This window comes from Lactuca sativa, chromosome 5 (assembly GCF_002870075.4).
Source record: "Lactuca sativa cultivar Salinas chromosome 5, Lsat_Salinas_v11, whole genome shotgun sequence".
NCBI lineage: Eukaryota > Viridiplantae > Streptophyta > Magnoliopsida > Asterales > Asteraceae > Lactuca > Lactuca sativa.
Window position 1 is genome coordinate 352,067,706 of NC_056627.2, and position 21,919 is coordinate 352,089,624.

General features: G+C 40.3%; 1 protein-coding gene across 1 annotated transcript; it reads right to left on the reverse strand.

The window, feature by feature from the left end:
• Positions 1–554: 554 nt before the first annotated feature.
• On the reverse strand, positions 555–19,315 carry LOC111900657 (serine carboxypeptidase 1). The gene is made up of 14 exons (XM_052763762.1): positions 19,117–19,315; positions 18,850–18,995; positions 18,263–18,336; positions 17,790–17,912; positions 17,584–17,686; positions 17,459–17,496; positions 17,259–17,360; positions 16,976–17,056; positions 16,623–16,865; positions 16,392–16,457; positions 16,179–16,300; positions 1,424–1,540; positions 1,254–1,299; positions 555–1,160 (listed from the first exon to the last, which is right to left on the reverse strand). The coding sequence occupies exons 1-14, from the start codon at positions 19,260–19,262 to the stop codon at positions 1,077–1,079; spliced, it is 1,491 nt and encodes a 496-aa protein (XP_052619722.1). The 5' UTR covers positions 19,263–19,315; the 3' UTR covers positions 555–1,076.
• Between the last annotated feature and the right edge of the window lie 2,604 nt (positions 19,316–21,919).

The window sequence follows — 21,919 nt, forward strand, 5'->3', positions numbered from 1 at the left end:
GATTGGAATACCTTGTCCTAATCAGTTGTCAGACTGGAATGTCAACATGTAACAGGTCCAATCAATCATCAGACTGGGTTGGAATACCCAGGGTTTTTCGGCATGTCGCCTTAACCCAACCGCTCTTATTGAGCCTCTGTGCCTACACCTTACAGTTGTCCTGCAGCAGGTATCTTGACCTACAACATATAGCAGGACCATCTCAACCTATCCCACCACCATATGGCTATCCTACGTAAGATGTTGTGAGAAAAACTTAAAGAAATTATTCATCAGTACTAAATGAGTACAGAAACAAAAATGACTTATTTTGTAACAAAAAAATATTAAGGACTAAATGTGTACATAAATATTAAGGACTAAATATGCACAAAGTGAGAAATATATTACCTTATTAAGTCATTTTTACCGGTTAACCTGGAGTAGCCGGTCATAAGGACTAAATGTGTACAGTTTAACAAGTTGAAAGGGGTAAATGTGGACGAAAATAAAAGTCAGTGATTAGATGTGTACAAATCAAAAAATACATTACCTTTTTAAGTCATTATCCCAATTTATTTATTACCAATTTTTGTGTAAAAGGATTGTAATATTTGCCTTGATAGTTGGTTTATCAACCACCAAAGGGTTTCTAACCCAACGCTATTTGATGTCGCCCTTCATCCTTAAAGTCAAGAGTTCAAGTCCCGCTGTGAATATAGGTGAAATAATTTAGGAGTAGTTTACTATATTTGCCATTTCAGATGCGTTAAATATCCCTTAATTAATTAATCCTTAAAGTTAAGAGTTTAAGTCCCACTGTGAACATAAGTGAAATAATTTAGTAGTTTATTATATTTGCCATTTCAAATGCGTCAAATATCCCTTAATTAATAAAGCAAAACTGTAACAAATTTTGAGACTGCCTGATACCAACGATCCATAATCGGCCTTCATCAATGAAGATATATTTTCCTTTTTTGATTTTCATTGTACATGACATTTTCTTGCGTTATTTTTTTTAGACACCGGTTTATTTTGTAATTAACAACGTACTATTTTAGAAACAATTGATAAAAATGATAAATGGGATTTTCCTATATTTCCTTTCCATCTAACCAGCGGGAGAAAAAAGCCAATGCTTCTTTGGGTTTGTACTCAGGTACAGTATGCCCTGCTCCCTGCATCACATCGATCGATATACAAACTATTTCAATAACATATGACAAACCATCAAACATTTAGCTTAAGAGGCATGGATATATATGACAAACCTTGACTGTGAGAAATGTGAGGTTCTTATCGTATGCTTGTAAGTATCTACAATGAGGAGAAATATATCAACATATATACTCCATCATGGTTAATATTCTTCAGTCTTCACATAACATAATAAGTAAGTGTTTCAGTGTCGTATTTTTTTTATTAGGCAATGAAAGCATACCCAGCAACTTGCTCATCGACGTCCCATTGCCTCCACTCATCATCGATAACTTTGTAGCCTAGTGATCGTGTCCAAGCTTCACTTCCGGTGAAAGGAACACACATATCATGATCCCCACTGCAAGAGTAGTACATGATATTTGTAACATTCTTTTTTTTTTTTTTTTTTAATTTCTCCCCATTTATATGATGTGTTGGAGTTAACCCAAACCGGTTCAAAGTAGTAGCACACGTTTCTGATTCAGGGGCATTTTAGTCTTTTTCTTTTAAGAATGAATAAGTAAATGCACGTTTCGCATTAGAGAGTTACTGGGTAAACGTTGCAGTTTTTTTAGGAGAAGTAGTTTCAATTTATGTTATTTAATTCCCATTGTAATCGTTGGATTTAGTGAGATCAAATAAACACAGAAACTTTTAGCCCCAATTTCCTTTTGTTTTCTTTTCTTCACCTGTGTGCTCTGTTTTTAATTGCGAACAGTAGCACCTCTTCATCTTCTCATATTTGGTATCAGAGCTAACCGGGTTGTTTTTTTGGTGGATGCCAAAGTATATGCCACGCAACATGATCGGCGAGACAGATGCTTCTAAGAACAAAGATGGACACATGACCCTTCATTATCCGATGCTCGCCAGAAACAATTACACAGCATGGGCGATAAAGATGAAAGTCTTTATGCAGGCACAAGGCGTCTGGGACGCTGTTGAGTCCAAAAATCCCAGAGAAGTCGTAGATGTACGCAGAGATAAAATGGCGTTGGCAGCCATTTATCAAGGAATACCGGAGGAATTGTTGTTGTCACTGGCGGAGAAGGAAACAGCCAAAGAAGCATGGGAAACTCTCAAGGTTATGTACATGGGTGCAGAAAGAGTAAAGACTGCAAAGGTACAAACTCTAAAGGCGGAGTTCGAGGCGTTGAAGATGAACGAGACAGATTCGGTTGACGATTTCTCCATGAAATTGAACAACCTTGTAAACAACATACGTGCTCTAGGAGACAAAATTGACGAGGCGTATGTGGTGAAGAAGTTACTTCGTGCAGTTCCCACAAAGTTCCTTCAAATTGCTTCCACAATTGAGCAATTTGGAGACTTAGATACTATGTCTGTCGAAGAGGTGGTCGGCAGATTAAAGACCCATGAAGAAAGAATCAGGGGCCCAGGAGAAAGTGACGATAAGAAGTTATTACTCACTCAAGAAGAGTGGAAAGCAAGGTTCAAGAAAACAGGTACCGGTGAGTCATCGTCAAACCAGAAGCATCAATCGTCTGATGCTGGACGTGGTCGGGGTCGTGGGAGAGGCCGTGGCCGCAGCAATCGTGGCGGACGAGGAGGTCGCCATGGTGGTGAGTCAAACCAAGGACGGCAGGAGGGCCGTGGTTACAACGGAAGTCGGGACAAAAGCACAGTGAAGTGCTTCAATTGCGACGATTATGGACACTACGCGGCGGAGTGTCCTAAGCCCCGAAGAGAGAGAAATCAAGAAGCCAACCTCTCTCAAACCCACCTAGATGAACCAACCTTACTTTTGGCGATGCAAGGAGAGATCTTTCTGAATGAAGAGAATATCACACCCAAATTACTAGCCATGCGTACAGATGGGTCTAACTCAAATCTGTGGTACTTGGACAATGGGGCGAGTAGCCACATGACGGGACAGAGATCGGTGTTTTATGAGCTGGATACAAGCATCAGAGGGCATGTAAAGTTTGGTGACGATTCAGTAGTGCACATAGAAGGCAAAGGTTCGGTATATTTGCAATTTAAAAACGGAGAAAAGCGGGTGTTGCGTGACGTTTACTACATCCCGAGCCTCCGCACAAACATCATCAGTTGTGGACAACTTGCTGAAATTGGGCTCAAGGTGGTGATGCATGGAGAGTTTCTGTGGGTTTACGGAAGAAATGGTGAACTCATCATCAAGGTAAAAAGAACTCCTAATAGACTGTATAAAACTCTCCTGGAAGTTGTTAAACCAACCTGTTTATTGTCTAAACAATCTGACCAGACATGGCTTTGGCATAAGCGCCTTGGTCACGTCAATTTTCAAGCTATGAAACTCATGGATGACAAAAAGTTGGCTGTTGGTTTGCCTAGTATCAGTAGTCCAACTGAACTGTGTGAAAATTGTGTGATAAGCAAACAAGCTCGTGCACCATTCGCGTCACATGCAAATTTTAGAGCCAAAAAGGTTCTACAACTTGTTCATGGTGACATTTGCGGTCCGATCACGCCACCGACACCAGCCGGTAATCGTTATTTCTTTATGTTAGTTGATGATTACTCACGTATGATGTGGACTTTTATGTTAAAAACGAAAGATGAGGCGTTTGATTACTTCAAGAAATTTCGTGCACTGGCTGAGAACGAATCGGGTGAAAGATTGCTCACGTTCAGAACCGATCGGGGAGGAGAGTTCCTGTCCAAGAAATTTGAAGCTTATTTTCAAGAAACGGGTATCTTGAGACACCTCACATCACCGTACTCGCCACAGCAAAATGGCATCGTAGAGAGGCGTAACCGCACCATGGTCGAGATGGCGAGAAGTTTGCTGAAAGAAATGACCTTACCTGCTTGGCTTTGGGGGGAGGCCATACGACACGCCACTTACATTCTCAACCGGGTCTCAACTAAAGCTCTACAGAACTTGACTCCATATGAGGCGTGGTCAGGAAGAAAGCCTAATATTGAACACTTAAGAGTGTTTGGGTGTACAGCTTACATGAAAAACAATACTGGGGGTTTGAAGAAACTAGATGATCGGAGCAAAGCTGTAATTTATTTGGGCTCAGAACTTGGAACCAAAGCATACCGACTGTATGATCCAGAAACAGGAAAGATGCACGTGAGTAGGGATGTCAAATTTGATGAAGGAAGAAAATGGTTATGGTGCTCTGAAAGTACAATTAGCTCAAGCAATGGTACAAGTGATTCAGCCACAAGTACAACCTTCATTTTTGAAATTGCCGATGAAGACCCATGTGGGTTTAGTGATGAAGAAGGGTACCAGACCCCACAAAGTCCACACTATTCCTCAAATGAAACTTCACGTGAACAAGAAGAAGCTGAATTTCCAAGTCCAAATGTTATTACACCTCAAAGCTCAAACACCCAAAACACCTCTACGACAAGTTCACATTCAACACCTGCTTCACCGGTAGAAAATGTTGAATCGTCATCCTCAAGCAGCGAAACACCACCTCTAAGATATCGATTGCTATCCGATATTTATGCTGAAACCGAGAGAATAGAACTCAATGATGAAGAGTTATATTTCTTGGGAATGGAAGAGCCTACAACCTTCAGTGAAGCTACAAACGACAATAATTGGCGGAAGGCAATGATGAGTGAACTTGAGGCAATCGAAAAGAACGGCACATGGAAGCTAACGACCCTCCCACCGGGCCACAAAGCCATTGGATTGAAGTGGGTGTTCAAACTAAAGAAGGATACAGACGGTAATATTGTCAAACACAAAGCGAGATTGGTCGCAAAAGGCTACGTGCAGCGATACGGTATCGACTACGAAGAAGTATTTTCTCCGGTGGCCCGAATCGAAACCATACGCCTACTACTTGCTCTTGCAGCCAAACAAGGGTGGGAAGTTCATCATCTTGACGTTAAATCAGCCTTTCTTAATGGCGATCTGCAAGAGGAGGTATATGTTTCTTAACCGGAAGGGTTCGTCAAGGAGCAGCATCAAGAAAAAGTTTACCGTCTGTACAAAGCCTTGTACGGTTTACGTCAGGCACCAAGGGCATGGAATGCAAGGTTGAACAAGTGCTTAAAGAGACTCGGATTTGTTAGGTGCCCTCAAGAACATGCCGTATACACAAGACGCAAAGCGGGTCAACTACTGGTGGTGGGAATATATGTCGATGATTTGATTGTTACAGGTACAAACGTGACTGAAATCTCAAAATTTAAACAGCAAATGAGTGCTGAGTTCGACATGAGCGACTTGGGGCTGCTGTCCTACTACCTGGGTATTGAAGTGAGCCAAAAGGAAGGTCGAATCTGCTTGAAACAGGCAGCCTACGCAAAGCGGGTGCTCGAGAAATCGGGCATGTTAGAGTGTAACCCGACCAAGTATCCCATGGAAGCAAAGTTACATGTCGGGAAAGATGAATTCGGAACACCGGTTGACTCAACAGACTACAGGAGAGTTATTGGCTGCTTAAGGTATCTTACACACACTCGACCAGATCTCATGTATGCAGTGGGTATAGCAAGCAGGTACATGGAGAAACCCACACAGAAACACCAACAAATTGTGAAACAAATACTGAGGTATGTGAAAGGCACTATGGATTTTGGGCTTACATATGAGAAAGATGACAGAAAACATGAAGTGCTGGGCTATACTAATAGCAGTTGGATAAGTGATTTAGATGATAGCAAAAGCACAGGAGGCATGGCCTTTTATCTCAACAAGAATCTGGTGTCTTGGAGCTCCCAAAAGCAGAAGACGGTTGCACTTTCAAGCTGTGAAGCTGAGTTTATGGCAGCTACAGCAGCCACTTGTCAAGGCATTTGGCTTGCTGGTTTACTACAGGAGATAACTCGGGTTGATGCCCCTCCCATTCAATTGTACGTTGACAATAAATCCGCCATGGATTTGATGAAAAACCCGGTGTTCCACGGTAGAAGTAAACACATCAACATGCGGTTCCATTTCATACGGGATTGTGTGGAAAGAGGAGAAATTTCTGTCATTCATGTGCGGTCCGAAGAACAACGAGCTGACATCTTCACGAAGGCACTCCCGAAACTGAAGTTTGCTGAGATGCGGGAGTTGTTGGGTGTCAAAGATCTGAGATGAACAGGTTATGGATTAAGGGGGAGAATGTTGGAGTTAACCCAAACCGGTTCAAAGTAGTAGCACACGTTTCTGATTCAGGGGCATTTTAGTCTTTTTCTTTTAAGAATGAATAAGTAAATGCACGTTTCGCATTAGAGAGTTACTGGGTAAACGTTGCAGTTTTTTTAGGAGAAGTAGTTTCAATTTATGTTATTTAATTCCCATTGTAATCGTTGGATTTAGTGAGATCAAATAAACACAGAAACTTTTAGCCCCAATTTCCTTTTGTTTTCTTTTCTTCACCTGTGTGCTCTGTTTTTAATTGCGAACAGTAGCACCTCTTCATCTTCTCATATTTGGTATCAGAGCTAACCGGGTTGTTTTTTTGGTGGATGCCAAAGTATATGCCACGCAACATGATCGGCGAGACAGATGCTTCTAAGAACAAAGATGGACACATGACCCTTCATTATCCGATGCTCGCCAGAAACAATTACACAGCATGGGCGATAAAGATGAAAGTCTTTATGCAGGCACAAGGCGTCTGGGACGCTGTTGAGTCCAAAAATCCCAGAGAAGTCGTAGATGTACGCAGAGATAAAATGGCGTTGGCAGCCATTTATCAAGGAATACCGGAGGAATTGTTGTTGTCACTGGCGGAGAAGGAAACAGCCAAAGAAGCATGGGAAACTCTCAAGGTTATGTACATGGGTGCAGAAAGAGTAAAGACTGCAAAGGTACAAACTCTAAAGGCGGAGTTCGAGGCGTTGAAGATGAACGAGACAGATTCGGTTGACGATTTCTCCATGAAATTGAACAACCTTGTAAACAACATACGTGCTCTAGGAGACAAAATTGACGAGGCGTATGTGGTGAAGAAGTTACTTCGTGCAGTTCCCACAAAGTTCCTTCAAATTGCTTCCACAATTGAGCAATTTGGAGACTTAGATACTATGTCTGTCGAAGAGGTGGTCGGCAGATTAAAGACCCATGAAGAAAGAATCAGGGGCCCAGGAGAAAGTGACGAGAAGAAGTTATTACTCACTCAAGAAGAGTGGAAAGCAAGGTTCAAGAAAACAGGTACCGGTGAGTCATCGTCAAACCAGAAGCATCAATCGTCTGATGCTGGACGTGGTCGGGGTCGTGGGAGAGGCCGTGGCCGCAGCAATCGTGGCGGACGAGGAGGTCGCCATGGTGGTGAGTCAAACCAAGGACGGCAGGAGGGCCGTGGTTACAACGGAAGTCGGGACAAAAGCACAGTGAAGTGCTTCAATTGCGACGATTATGGACACTACGCGGCGGAGTGTCCTAAGCCCCGAAGAGAGAGAAATCAAGAAGCCAACCTCTCTCAAACCCACCTAGATGAACCAACCTTACTTTTGGCGATGCAAGGAGAGATCTTTCTGAATGAAGAGAATATCACACCCAAATTACTAGCCATGCGTACAGATGGGTCTAACTCAAATCTGTGGTACTTGGACAATGGGGCGAGTAGCCACATGACGGGACAGAGATCGGTGTTTTATGAGCTGGATACAAGCATCAGAGGGCATGTAAAGTTTGGTGACGATTCAGTAGTGCACATAGAAGGCAAAGGTTCGGTATATTTGCAATTTAAAAACGGAGAAAAGCGGGTGTTGCGTGACGTTTACTACATCCCGAGCCTCCGCACAAACATCATCAGTTGTGGACAACTTGCTGAAATTGGGCTCAAGGTGGTGATGCATGGAGAGTTTCTGTGGGTTTACGGAAGAAATGGTGAACTCATCATCAAGGTAAAAAGAACTCCTAATAGACTGTATAAAACTCTCCTGGAAGTTGTTAAACCAACCTGTTTATTGTCTAAACAATCTGACCAGACATGGCTTTGGCATAAGCGCCTTGGTCACGTCAATTTTCAAGCTATGAAACTCATGGATGACAAAAAGTTGGCTGTTGGTTTGCCTAGTATCAGTAGTCCAACTGAACTGTGTGAAAATTGTGTGATAAGCAAACAAGCTCGTGCACCATTCGCGTCACATGCAAATTTTAGAGCCAAAAAGGTTCTACAACTTGTTCATGGTGACATTTGCGGTCCGATCACGCCACCGACACCAGCCGGTAATCGTTATTTCTTTATGTTAGTTGATGATTACTCACGTATGATGTGGACTTTTATGTTAAAAACGAAAGATGAGGCGTTTGATTACTTCAAGAAATTTCGTGCACTGGCTGAGAACGAATCGGGTGAAAGATTGCTCACGTTCAGAACCGATCGGGGAGGAGAGTTCCTGTCCAAGAAATTTGAAGCTTATTTTCAAGAAACGGGTATCTTGAGACACCTCACATCACCGTACTCGCCACAGCAAAATGGCATCGTAGAGAGGCGTAACCGCACCATGGTCGAGATGGCGAGAAGTTTGCTGAAAGAAATGACCTTACCTGCTTGGCTTTGGGGGGAGGCCATACGACACGCCACTTACATTCTCAACCGGGTCTCAACTAAAGCTCTACAGAACTTGACTCCATATGAGGCGTGGTCAGGAAGAAAGCCTAATATTGAACACTTAAGAGTGTTTGGGTGTACAGCTTACATGAAAAACAATACTGGGGGTTTGAAGAAACTAGATGATCGGAGCAAAGCTGTAATTTATTTGGGCTCAGAACTTGGAACCAAAGCATACCGACTGTATGATCCAGAAACAGGAAAGATGCACGTGAGTAGGGATGTCAAATTTGATGAAGGAAGAAAATGGTTATGGTGCTCTGAAAGTACAATTAGCTCAAGCAATGGTACAAGTGATTCAGCCACAAGTACAACCTTCATTTTTGAAATTGCCGATGAAGACCCATGTGGGTTTAGTGATGAAGAAGGGTACCAGACCCCACAAAGTCCACACTATTCCTCAAATGAAACTTCACGTGAACAAGAAGAAGCTGAATTTCCAAGTCCAAATGTTATTACACCTCAAAGCTCAAACACCCAAAACACCTCTACGACAAGTTCACATTCAACACCTGCTTCACCGGTAGAAAATGTTGAATCGTCATCCTCAAGCAGCGAAACACCACCTCTAAGATATCGATTGCTATCCGATATTTATGCTGAAACCGAGAGAATAGAACTCAATGATGAAGAGTTATATTTCTTGGGAATGGAAGAGCCTACAACCTTCAGTGAAGCTACAAACGACAATAATTGGCGGAAGGCAATGATGAGTGAACTTGAGGCAATCGAAAAGAACGGCACATGGAAGCTAACGACCCTCCCACCGGGCCACAAAGCCATTGGATTGAAGTGGGTGTTCAAACTAAAGAAGGATACAGACGGTAATATTGTCAAACACAAAGCGAGATTGGTCGCAAAAGGCTACGTGCAGCGATACGGTATCGACTACGAAGAAGTATTTTCTCCGGTGGCCCGAATCGAAACCATACGCCTACTACTTGCTCTTGCAGCCAAACAAGGGTGGGAAGTTCATCATCTTGACGTTAAATCAGCCTTTCTTAATGGCGATCTGCAAGAGGAGGTATATGTTTCTTAACCGGAAGGGTTCGTCAAGGAGCAGCATCAAGAAAAAGTTTACCGTCTGTACAAAGCCTTGTACGGTTTACGTCAGGCACCAAGGGCATGGAATGCAAGGTTGAACAAGTGCTTAAAGAGACTCGGATTTGTTAGGTGCCCTCAAGAACATGCCGTATACACAAGACGCAAAGCGGGTCAACTACTGGTGGTGGGAATATATGTCGATGATTTGATTGTTACAGGTACAAACGTGACTGAAATCTCAAAATTTAAACAGCAAATGAGTGCTGAGTTCGACATGAGCGACTTGGGGCTGCTGTCCTACTACCTGGGTATTGAAGTGAGCCAAAAGGAAGGTCGAATCTGCTTGAAACAGGCAGCCTACGCAAAGCGGGTGCTCGAGAAATCGGGCATGTTAGAGTGTAACCCGACCAAGTATCCCATGGAAGCAAAGTTACATGTCGGGAAAGATGAATTCGGAACACCGGTTGACTCAACAGACTACAGGAGAGTTATTGGCTGCTTAAGGTATCTTACACACACTCGACCAGATCTCATGTATGCAGTGGGTATAGCAAGCAGGTACATGGAGAAACCCACACAGAAACACCAACAAATTGTGAAACAAATACTGAGGTATGTGAAAGGCACTATGGATTTTGGGCTTACATATGAGAAAGATGACAGAAAACATGAAGTGCTGGGCTATACTAATAGCAGTTGGATAAGTGATTTAGATGATAGCAAAAGCACAGGAGGCATGGCCTTTTATCTCAACAAGAATCTGGTGTCTTGGAGCTCCCAAAAGCAGAAGACGGTTGCACTTTCAAGCTGTGAAGCTGAGTTTATGGCAGCTACAGCAGCCACTTGTCAAGGCATTTGGCTTGCTGGTTTACTACAGGAGATAACTCGGGTTGATGCCCCTCCCATTCAATTGTACGTTGACAATAAATCCGCCATGGATTTGATGAAAAACCCGGTGTTCCACGGTAGAAGTAAACACATCAACATGCGGTTCCATTTCATACGGGATTGTGTGGAAAGAGGAGAAATTTCTGTCATTCATGTGCGGTTCGAAGAACAACGAGCTGACATCTTCACGAAGGCACTCCCGAAACTGAAGTTTGCTGAGATGCGGGAGTTGTTGGGTGTCAAAGATCTGAGATGAACAGGTTATGGATTAAGGGGGAGAATGTTGGAGTTAACCCAAACCGGTTCAAAGTAGTAGCACACGTTTCTGATTCAGGGGCATTTTAGTCTTTTTCTTTTAAGAATGAATAAGTAAATGCACGTTTCGCATTAGAGAGTTACTGGGTAAACGTTGCAGTTTTTTTAGGAGAAGTAGTTTCAATTTATGTTATTTAATTCCCATTGTAATCGTTGGATTTAGTGAGATCAAATAAACACAGAAACTTTTAGCCCCAATTTCCTTTTGTTTTCTTTTCTTCACCTGTGTGCTCTGTTTTTAATTGCGAACAGTAGCACCTCTTCATCTTCTCATATTTGGTATCAGAGCTAACCGGGTTGTTTTTTTGGTGGATGCCAAAGTATATGCCACGCAACATGATCGGCGAGACAGATGCTTCTAAGAACAAAGATGGACACATGACCCTTCATTATCCGATGCTCGCCAGAAACAATTACACAGCATGGGCGATAAAGATGAAAGTCTTTATGCAGGCACAAGGCGTCTGGGACGCTGTTGAGTCCAAAAATCCCAGAGAAGTCGTAGATGTACGCAGAGATAAAATGGCGTTGGCAGCCATTTATCAAGGAATACCGGAGGAATTGTTGTTGTCACTGGCGGAGAAGGAAACAGCCAAAGAAGCATGGGAAACTCTCAAGGTTATGTACATGGGTGCAGAAAGAGTAAAGACTGCAAAGGTACAAACTCTAAAGGCGGAGTTCGAGGCGTTGAAGATGAACGAGACAGATTCGGTTGACGATTTCTCCATGAAATTGAACAACCTTGTAAACAACATACGTGCTCTAGGAGACAAAATTGACGAGGCGTATGTGGTGAAGAAGTTACTTCGTGCAGTTCCCACAAAGTTCCTTCAAATTGCTTCCACAATTGAGCAATTTGGAGACTTAGATACTATGTCTGTCGAAGAGGTGGTCGGCAGATTAAAGACCCATGAAGAAAGAATCAGGGGCCCAGGAGAAAGTGACGAGAAGAAGTTATTACTCACTCAAGAAGAGTGGAAAGCAAGGTTCAAGAAAACAGGTACCGGTGAGTCATCGTCAAACCAGAAGCATCAATCGTCTGATGCTGGACGTGGTCGGGGTCGTGGGAGAGGCCGTGGCCGCAGCAATCGTGGCGGACGAGGAGGTCGCCATGGTGGTGAGTCAAACCAAGGACGGCAGGAGGGCCGTGGTTACAACGGAAGTCGGGACAAAAGCACAGTGAAGTGCTTCAATTGCGACGATTATGGACACTACGCGGCGGAGTGTCCTAAGCCCCGAAGAGAGAGAAATCAAGAAGCCAACCTCTCTCAAACCCACCTAGATGAACCAACCTTACTTTTGGCGATGCAAGGAGAGATCTTTCTGAATGAAGAGAATATCACACCCAAATTACTAGCCATGCGTACAGATGGGTCTAACTCAAATCTGTGGTACTTGGACAATGGGGCGAGTAGCCACATGACGGGACAGAGATCGGTGTTTTATGAGCTGGATACAAGCATCAGAGGGCATGTAAAGTTTGGTGACGATTCAGTAGTGCACATAGAAGGCAAAGGTTCGGTATATTTGCAATTTAAAAACGGAGAAAAGCGGGTGTTGCGTGACGTTTACTACATCCCGAGCCTCCGCACAAACATCATCAGTTGTGGACAACTTGCTGAAATTGGGCTCAAGGTGGTGATGCATGGAGAGTTTCTGTGGGTTTACGGAAGAAATGGTGAACTCATCATCAAGGTAAAAAGAACTCCTAATAGACTGTATAAAACTCTCCTGGAAGTTGTTAAACCAACCTGTTTATTGTCTAAACAATCTGACCAGACATGGCTTTGGCATAAGCGCCTTGGTCACGTCAATTTTCAAGCTATGAAACTCATGGATGACAAAAAGTTGGCTGTTGGTTTGCCTAGTATCAGTAGTCCAACTGAACTGTGTGAAAATTGTGTGATAAGCAAACAAGCTCGTGCACCATTCGCGTCACATGCAAATTTTAGAGCCAAAAAGGTTCTACAACTTGTTCATGGTGACATTTGCGGTCCGATCACGCCACCGACACCAGCCGGTAATCGTTATTTCTTTATGTTAGTTGATGATTACTCACGTATGATGTGGACTTTTATGTTAAAAACGAAAGATGAGGCGTTTGATTACTTCAAGAAATTTCGTGCACTGGCTGAGAACGAATCGGGTGAAAGATTGCTCACGTTCAGAACCGATCGGGGAGGAGAGTTCCTGTCCAATAAATTTGAAGCTTATTTTCAAGAAACGGGTATCTTGAGACACCTCACATCACCGTACTCGCCACAGCAAAATGGCATCGTAGAGAGGCGTAACCGCACCATGGTCGAGATGGCGAGAAGTTTGCTGAAAGAAATGACCTTACCTGCTTGGCTTTGGGGGGAGGCCATACGACACGCCACTTACATTCTCAACCGGGTCTCAACTAAAGCTCTACAGAACTTGACTCCATATGAGGCGTGGTCAGGAAGAAAGCCTAATATTGAACACTTAAGAGTGTTTGGGTGTACAGCTTACATGAAAAACAATACTGGGGGTTTGAAGAAACTAGATGATCGGAGCAAAGCTGTAATTTATTTGGGCTCAGAACTTGGAACCAAAGCATACCGACTGTATGATCCAGAAACAGGAAAGATGCACGTGAGTAGGGATGTCAAATTTGATGAAGGAAGAAAATGGTTATGGTGCTCTGAAAGTACAATTAGCTCAAGCAATGGTACAAGGGATTCAGCCACAAGTACAACCTTCATTTTTGAAATTGCCGATGAAGACCCATGTGGGTTTAGTGATGAAGAAGGGTACCAGACCCCACAAAGTCCACACTATTCCTCAAATGAAACTTCACGTGAACAAGAAGAAGCTGAATTTCCAAGTCCAAATGTTATTACACCTCAAAGCTCAAACACCCAAAACACCTCTACGACAAGTTCACATTCAACACCTGCTTCACCGGTAGAAAATGTTGAATCGTCATCCTCAAGCAGCGAAACACCACCTCTAAGATATCGATTGCTATCCGATATTTATGCTGAAACCGAGAGAATAGAACTCAATGATGAAGAGTTATATTTCTTGGGAATGGAAGAGCCTACAACCTTCAGTGAAGCTACAAACGACAATAATTGGCGGAAGGCAATGATGAGTGAACTTGAGGCAATCGAAAAGAACGGCACATGGAAGCTAACGACCCTCCCACCGGGCCACAAAGCCATTGGATTGAAGTGGGTGTTCAAACTAAAGAAGGATACAGACGGTAATATTGTCAAACACAAAGCGAGATTGGTCGCAAAAGGCTACGTGCAGCGATACGGTATCGACTACGAAGAAGTATTTTCTCCGGTGGCCCGAATCGAAACCATACGCCTACTACTTGCTCTTGCAGCCAAACAAGGGTGGGAAGTTCATCATCTTGACGTTAAATCAGCCTTTCTTAATGGCGATCTGCAAGAGGAGGTATATGTTTCTTAACCGGAAGGGTTCGTCAAGGAGCAGCATCAAGAAAAAGTTTACCGTCTGTACAAAGCCTTGTACGGTTTACGTCAGGCACCAAGGGCATGGAATGCAAGGTTGAACAAGTGCTTAAAGAGACTCGGATTTGTTAGGTGCCCTCAAGAATATGCCGTATACACAAGACGCAAAGCAGGTCAACTACTGGTGGTGGGAATATATGTCGATGATTTGATTGTTACAGGTACAAACGTGACTGAAATCTCAAAATTTAAACAGCAAATGAGTGCTGAGTTCGACATGAGCGACTTGGGGCTGCTGTCCTACTACCTGGGTATTGAAGTGAGCCAAAAGGAAGGTCGAATCTGCTTGAAACAGGCAGCCTACGCAAAGCGGGTGCTCGAGAAATCGGGCATGTTAGAGTGTAACCCGACCAAGTATCCCATGGAAGCAAAGTTACATGTCGGGAAAGATGAATTCGGAACACCGGTTGACTCAACAGACTACAGGAGAGTTATTGGCTGCTTAAGGTATCTTACACACACTCGACCAGATCTCATGTATGCAGTGGGTATAGCAAGCAGGTACATGGAGAAACCCACACAGAAACACCAACAAATTGTGAAACAAATACTGAGGTATGTGAAAGGCACTATGGATTTTGGGCTTACATATGAGAAAGATGACAGAAAACATGAAGTGCTGGGCTATACTAATAGCAGTTGGATAAGTGATTTAGATGATAGCAAAAGCACAGGAGGCATGGCCTTTTATCTCAACAAGAATCTGGTGTCTTGGAGCTCCCAAAAGCAGAAGACGGTTGCACTTTCAAGCTGTGAAGCTGAGTTTATGGCAGCTACAGCAGCCACTTGTCAAGGCATTTGGCTTGCTGGTTTACTACAGGAGATAACTCGGGTTGATGCCCCTCCCATTCAATTGTACGTTGACAATAAATCCGCCATGGATTTGATGAAAAACCCGGTGTTCCACGGTAGAAGTAAACACATCAACATGCGGTTCCATTTCATACGAGATTGTGTGGAAAGAGGAGAAATTTCTGTCATTCATGTGCGGTCCGAAGAACAACGAGCTGACATCTTCACGAAGGCACTCCCGAAACTGAAGTTTGCTGAGATGCGGGAGCTGTTGGGTGTCAAAGATCTGAGATGAACAGGTTATGGATTAAGGAGGAGAATGTTGGAGTTAACCCAAACCGGTTCAAAGTAGTAGCACACGTTTCTGATTCAGGGGCATTTTAGTCTTTTTCTTTTAAGAATGAATAAGTAAATGCACGTTTCGCATTAGAGAGTTACTGGGTAAACGTTGCAGTTTTTTTAGGAGAAGTAGTTTCAATTTATGTTATTTAATTCCCATTGTAATCGTTGGATTTAGTGAGATCAAATAAACACAGAAACTTTTAGCCCCAATTTCCTTTTGTTTTCTTTTCTTCACCTGTGTGCTCTGTTTTTAATTGCGAACAGTAGCACCTCTTCATCTTCTCATATGATGTGATGTGAAACACATTGAAGGAAATTTGTTTAAACACATAACCATTGATCCTGTTTTCTAAGGACCATTTCTTACGCTTGTGGAGTAAACGGGCAGATCCGTTGGCAGCCCTAAACCTCAACATAATTTTGTATTTGGAATGTAGCCGAGAAATGTGGGGTCAAGGGGGCAGAATGAAGATCATTAAAAAGGGTTTATGATATTTTAAAAGAAGAATTGCATGATCTTACATCCTTTATTATTATTATTATTATTATTTGCTATTTGGATATATATAACAACGAACGGATGTACCTGAAAATAAGAGCGCGATAACCACGTGAAGTGAGGATTTTGTGATACTGGATCATGCTTCCGGCGTTGGAATGATATTTAATCCTATCGGTACATATCATCCACTTTCCTGCCAATATAATCTGAAGTATCCGTTTAACTTCACAATCTATCCGAGAATTCAATCTGCATATATATTAATCTTACTATAAACAGAAACCTATTCTATCTTACCGGGTCAGCGTGAATTGCTACCCGAACAGCTTCGTCATTTAGCCATCTACTTGCCACTGAGTCGTCCTGCAAAAAATAGAAACATTAATATTCCATAACTAAATTCTAAAACCTATATAACAAATGGTTTCATTTTCTACAAAATTTTTAAAAAAAATACGTATTTGACTAGTAACCAAATACCCAAATTGCCCCCATATATAATCTCGACATTTTTTTGGAACGACTTACAATACATGGAACGGCTTGCGTGCTTTCGAGAATCTCCGGCCAAGTAGGCACGTAACCGGGCTTCACTGGAGCTTTAAAAGGCCAAGCACGCCCAAATATTCTGGTTCGCACAGGAAGGGGCCTTTCTGTTTCCCCCAGCTTCCTAAAGCTCAGGGGCAATTTTGTATTTTCATTCATCTTATTTGAATTATTAGCGTGATAACACGGTTCGAGAATGTTATATATGTTTAAACCATCAAGAACCTGGATGTACGAAAGTTGAAATCCATGGTAATAAGCAAGTGTGTCATAGAACACGTGGATTTTGGAAGAATATTAATAAAAGAAAGAAAAGTAAATAATTAATTAGTTACATCGTCAACTTTTCTCATCTTGCTTTCACACTCTTTGTTTCGTAGTTTGTAAAATTCCCCTTTACACGTCTTGTTAACTTCCTGCATGTGTTTAGCAACATCTGTTTATGAAAATACAGTTTGATAACAGTTTTAAAGTCAAACCAACTGGTTCTTAATCTTAACTTCAACTCTTGATATGCATATTTCTAAAAGTCGATAAATATGTTAGCTCGCTCTAAACCATTTACTACAAGAAATTACCCACTGCTGATGTCATATTTGCAAAATAAATCCACTGTACCTCATAGAGTTCATCCGATATGAGGCCCATCCCGTGGACAAACGGAACAATAGCATTGCCATCAAACACTTGATCGCAAACTCCATTTCCAATAATGTATCCCTGTATTAATCCATCTAGTGAATTTCAATATCTCCAAAATGCAAATAGGTGTAGTTGTGTATGTGTTTATATCACAAAGTTTTTAATTGAGGATGCACCTTGAAGTTGATAGTGGGTTTATCACCGATTTCAAGTCCTGAAGAATCTCAAGAAGGGCATTATCGTAATTTACTCAGAATCATGTTTGTTTGGGTTTAAGAGAGTGAGTTAGTTAGTTAGTTACCTCTGATCACTTGATAGGACAATGTAGGGATGTAAATTCCAGCAAATGACTCACCGGCAATATAACAAGGATTTGAAAGGTATTCGGGATATAACTTGAACCACTAAATTTAATTACAAAAACATGAAATGTAATTAACGTTCATTTTTATGATAGATGTATGTATTCAGAGGTACATTTTGTTGTTTGTTTCTTTTTGAGAATACCTCAAGTAGAAATTTGTGGGAATCTAAAGCCGTTTTTGTATCCGTGGTGTGGTAATCAGATTTATCTAGGGAGTAAGACATACCAACTCCAACAGGAGAGTCCAAAAATATCATATTTGCAACCTGACCAAATTAATACAAATATTTGCAACCAATATTATAAATCTTGTTATTGATCGTTTTTATGTAATTAGTAACATTATCAAGGGAAAAATGCAAGAGTTATATGCTCGTACTTTCATTTTAAATTTTTTTTAAATAAAATTATAAATCTTGTTATTGATCGTTTTTATGTAATTAGTAACATTATCAAGGGAAAAATGCAAGAGTTATATGCTCGTACTTTCATTTTAAATTTTTTTTAAATAAAATTATAAATCTTGTTATTGATCGTTTTTATGTTGCTATTTCTTGCATTTAACCCTATTATCAAATTAGCTTTGATGATGTTGAAAATATTGATATATATAAACCTTGTTCCATGCATATGGATTGAGATGAAGCTTTGGCAAGCCTCCACTTTTATCTTTCTCAAAATTAAAAGGACCTACAACACAACACACACACACACACACACACACACACACACACACATATATATATATATATATATATATATATATATATATATATATATATATATATATATTAGATTGATTAAGCAAGACAAGAACCACTCATTTGTTAATACCTAATATACCCATGGTTATGACTTATGACTACTCGAGGGAATTAGTAGTATCAAGAGTACATATCATGCATTTCATTTACAATTATATACACAGTTTAAGAATGGCAATCTATGGTCCCAAAATATAAAAAGACTAGTGAAATATTCTGATTAAAAAATGACATGGTATCAACATATCCTTTATCTTTACAATGTTGTTACCTGAATTATGATTCTGAAACAAGTGGATTGTCAATTCAAGATTTCATGGAAATTTACCCTTCCAAAAACTGCTATTTATACTAAATAATAACAAGAAAATTTATGTGAAAATAAATCAAGACAGGCACGTGATTCTAATGAAACAGTGAAGAAAAGTGAAGTATATACCATGTTCATAAACAAACCCATCAAAACTGGAGCAACCAGGACCACCATTGAGCCAAAGAACTACTGGATCCTTAGAAGGATCTCTTTCTGAAAGCACATAATAATAATACAATTTTTTGCCACGGATTACATCTAATGTCACATACCTGTAAACCCATCAAAGATTATGCAAAACAAACATAAAATGATAAATCCATCAAGAAAGCTCAGATCTTTTCTTGAAAACATCAGAAAGAATGGAAGAAAGCAAACATTAATTAAGAGTACCCAGCATAGTGTTTGGAGGGTAGAATGCCAGTAAACCCAGGAACTAGAAGAACTATGGCATTTAGAGGAGCCGATTGTGCGAAGAAACTAGTGAATGAGAGATAAATAAGTAAGAACAGGTAGATTGATTCCAATATCTTAATCATGTTAAGATAATCAAATTTCCGGTTTCACGAAAGAGAGAAAAAAAAAAAAAAAGGAGGAAATGGTTCTTGAATCTCTTTTGAAGTTTTGTGGGAAAGTTTCTCTTGTTCACACACAAAGGCAGCCCCCTTATTTTTAGGACCCAAGTTGACAAGTATAGTCTTAAAATTAATATAATTAATGGGTTGGACAGGTTAGATATCGTGTTAAATGAGTTTATTTCTATGCTTTAAAGTTGGTTGGTTTGGTTGCGTTAAATATTTTATTTACTTTACAATATGGTAAAAGTAATTATTTAACTTTGTTAGATAGTTGATGTATTAAATATGTATAAAAATTTTGTTTTCGTTTAGGATGTTAATATCCGAATATATTGTAAGAGAACTTTCAATCTATTCGGCGCCTAGTCTGATTTGTTTTCTTTTATATCTATTTTTTTCTGCATCACTTGTTTTCTTATAAATATATTGAAGCTGTTAACTCTAACTGATACTCGTATAATATATCATATCAGATTTAGAGTTGTATAACTGTTGGTTTGGGTTGAGAAAACCAAAATCCAAAACATAATGTAACATCCGTTAAAATTCTCTAATTAATTATTTAATTCTGAATTAAAATTCTGGGATATGATTTATGACACTTTAATTGTTAATGGAATACTATATTTATAAACTAGAGTATAATGATATATTGGTCACAAAATATAACACTATAGAAAACATGGGTTTTTCCTACGGAAATTTTCCGTAGCTAATTAGCTACGGAATCGCTACAGAATGGGATGCCCTAGTTTAGTAACGGAATAGCTACAGATGTATGCTAATCCCTACAAAATATTTGAAGGTAGGTAAATGACGATTTACCAATTTCCACCATGAAAAACGAAATAGGTATGAGGTTTTAATTGGATTGAAACTGCTAGATGTTTTGAGATTTATTGAACAATTCAATGGCATGTTTAAATCTCGATTATGTCCTTCAGGTTTGTGACTGGGATACCGAGGATCACAAACAAGGTGTGAATAACCATGCAAATTAACTTGGTACTCTTAATTTTATCACCTAATCGATGTGCCGGTTAACCACACACGCTCCACCGATCTATGATAAAACTTAAGCCACCATTTGCCACCCTTTTTAGTCCAAGTTAGTGTGTCGGTTAACCACACATGCTCCACTAACGACTTAGCAAGGTGTAAAGTGTAATTTCATTGGTTAGCATCAATTTCACATTTTCCTAAAGGTTTAACCACACACGCTCCACTAAAGTAACTAAGATTGAGAATTTAAAAAAGGTTTAGTTACTTTATAATTATCATTATACTTAATGAGAATTAGTATCATATCCTACTCATTCGGCTAACGACCCTCCACCAATCAAGGAAGCGGTGGGTGAGCGTGGACACCCATTAAGCTGCCATTTTATAGGAAACAACCTTATAGATCGGCTTCGTGAATGAGGCCTACTAACGGTAAGACTGACTTGATCTTATACACACACACATATATTATTATTATTATTATTATTATTATTATTATTATTATTATTATTATTATTATTATTATTATTAACTTATAATACTATAAAGTATAAGGGTTGAATTTTAAACTTTTAAAATTCTGGGGTTTGGAATTAAAGTTTTCTAAAGTGACTTTACAAATTCCAAAACTTGATGGCAAGTTTTGAAACTATTCAAAACCTTTCATTTCTATAACTTATGAGTTTTAATGATTTTAATGGAAAAGACTCTTGAAATTCCACAACTTGAGGACAAGTTATGGAGCCCATTAAAAAGAATTTAGATCAACAATTAAACTAACAAAATGTCAAATAATTCCTATGATCTATCAAAACTCATAAGCATGCACAATTCATATCAACAATTTTCAAGAATCATATGAACTTAATATAAAACTTGAAACGTTGACAATTATCATTGAAATTGGATTAGCATGATCATTACCACATCAAAAATAGGTTTATAAGTTCAAAAACAATTTAGGGTAATGATCCTAGTCCAATTCCAGCCTTAAAAGTCGAAAATCTGCCATCTGGAGCACCAACTTGTCGAGTGCAGGAACAAGCTCAGCGATTTGGATGAATTTACTCTTGGACTCGGGGAGTACCCCAATGGATTCGGCGAGTCCACTGTCCAGAAAGCCAGAATTTTGATTTTCTAGCTTGCATCAAGTAAAATTGAAAACCAAGCCTAGGCTCTGATATCACTTATGGGTTTTGAGCATTCTAACACTCCTATGGTGTGCATGCAACCTTAGAAACCTTGGATGTATGTTTTCTCTATTATACATGCAAAATTGATTTTCCAAGGTTTTCATCCTAACTAACATATCATGAGATACATGTAATACAAAAACTAGTAAAATGACATACCTTTCTTGTAGCTTGGATTCCTTAAGACTTTGTGAACCTAGCACCCCAAATGTGATGCCTCAAATGCTTCACACAACACCACCAACAAATGGAATAACTTGAGAGAAGATTACTTGCACCAAAAATCGGCTAGCCCTCACTCTTGTATCTTAAGTGCCGATTTTTTTAGCATGGAGCTCCTTTATATAATGTGATGCAATTAAGGTTACACCATGCAAACCCTAATGTGCATGACTTTTCACATTCTCCATGATCCATGGGTTT

Bases quoted from the DNA above. Each gene is read 5' to 3' on its own strand.
- LOC111900657 (XM_052763762.1), bottom strand. From the start codon at position 19,262: ATGATTAAGATATTGGAATCAATCTACCTGTTCTTACTTATTTATCTC. The intron at 17,057-17,258 runs GTACAGTGGATT...AAACACATGCAG, and splicing joins TATCGGATGAACTCTATGAG to GAAGTTAACAAGACGTGTAA. The intron at 16,866-16,975 runs GTAACTAATTAA...TCGTACATCCAG, and splicing joins AGATGAGAAAAGTTGACGAT to GTTCTTGATGGTTTAAACAT.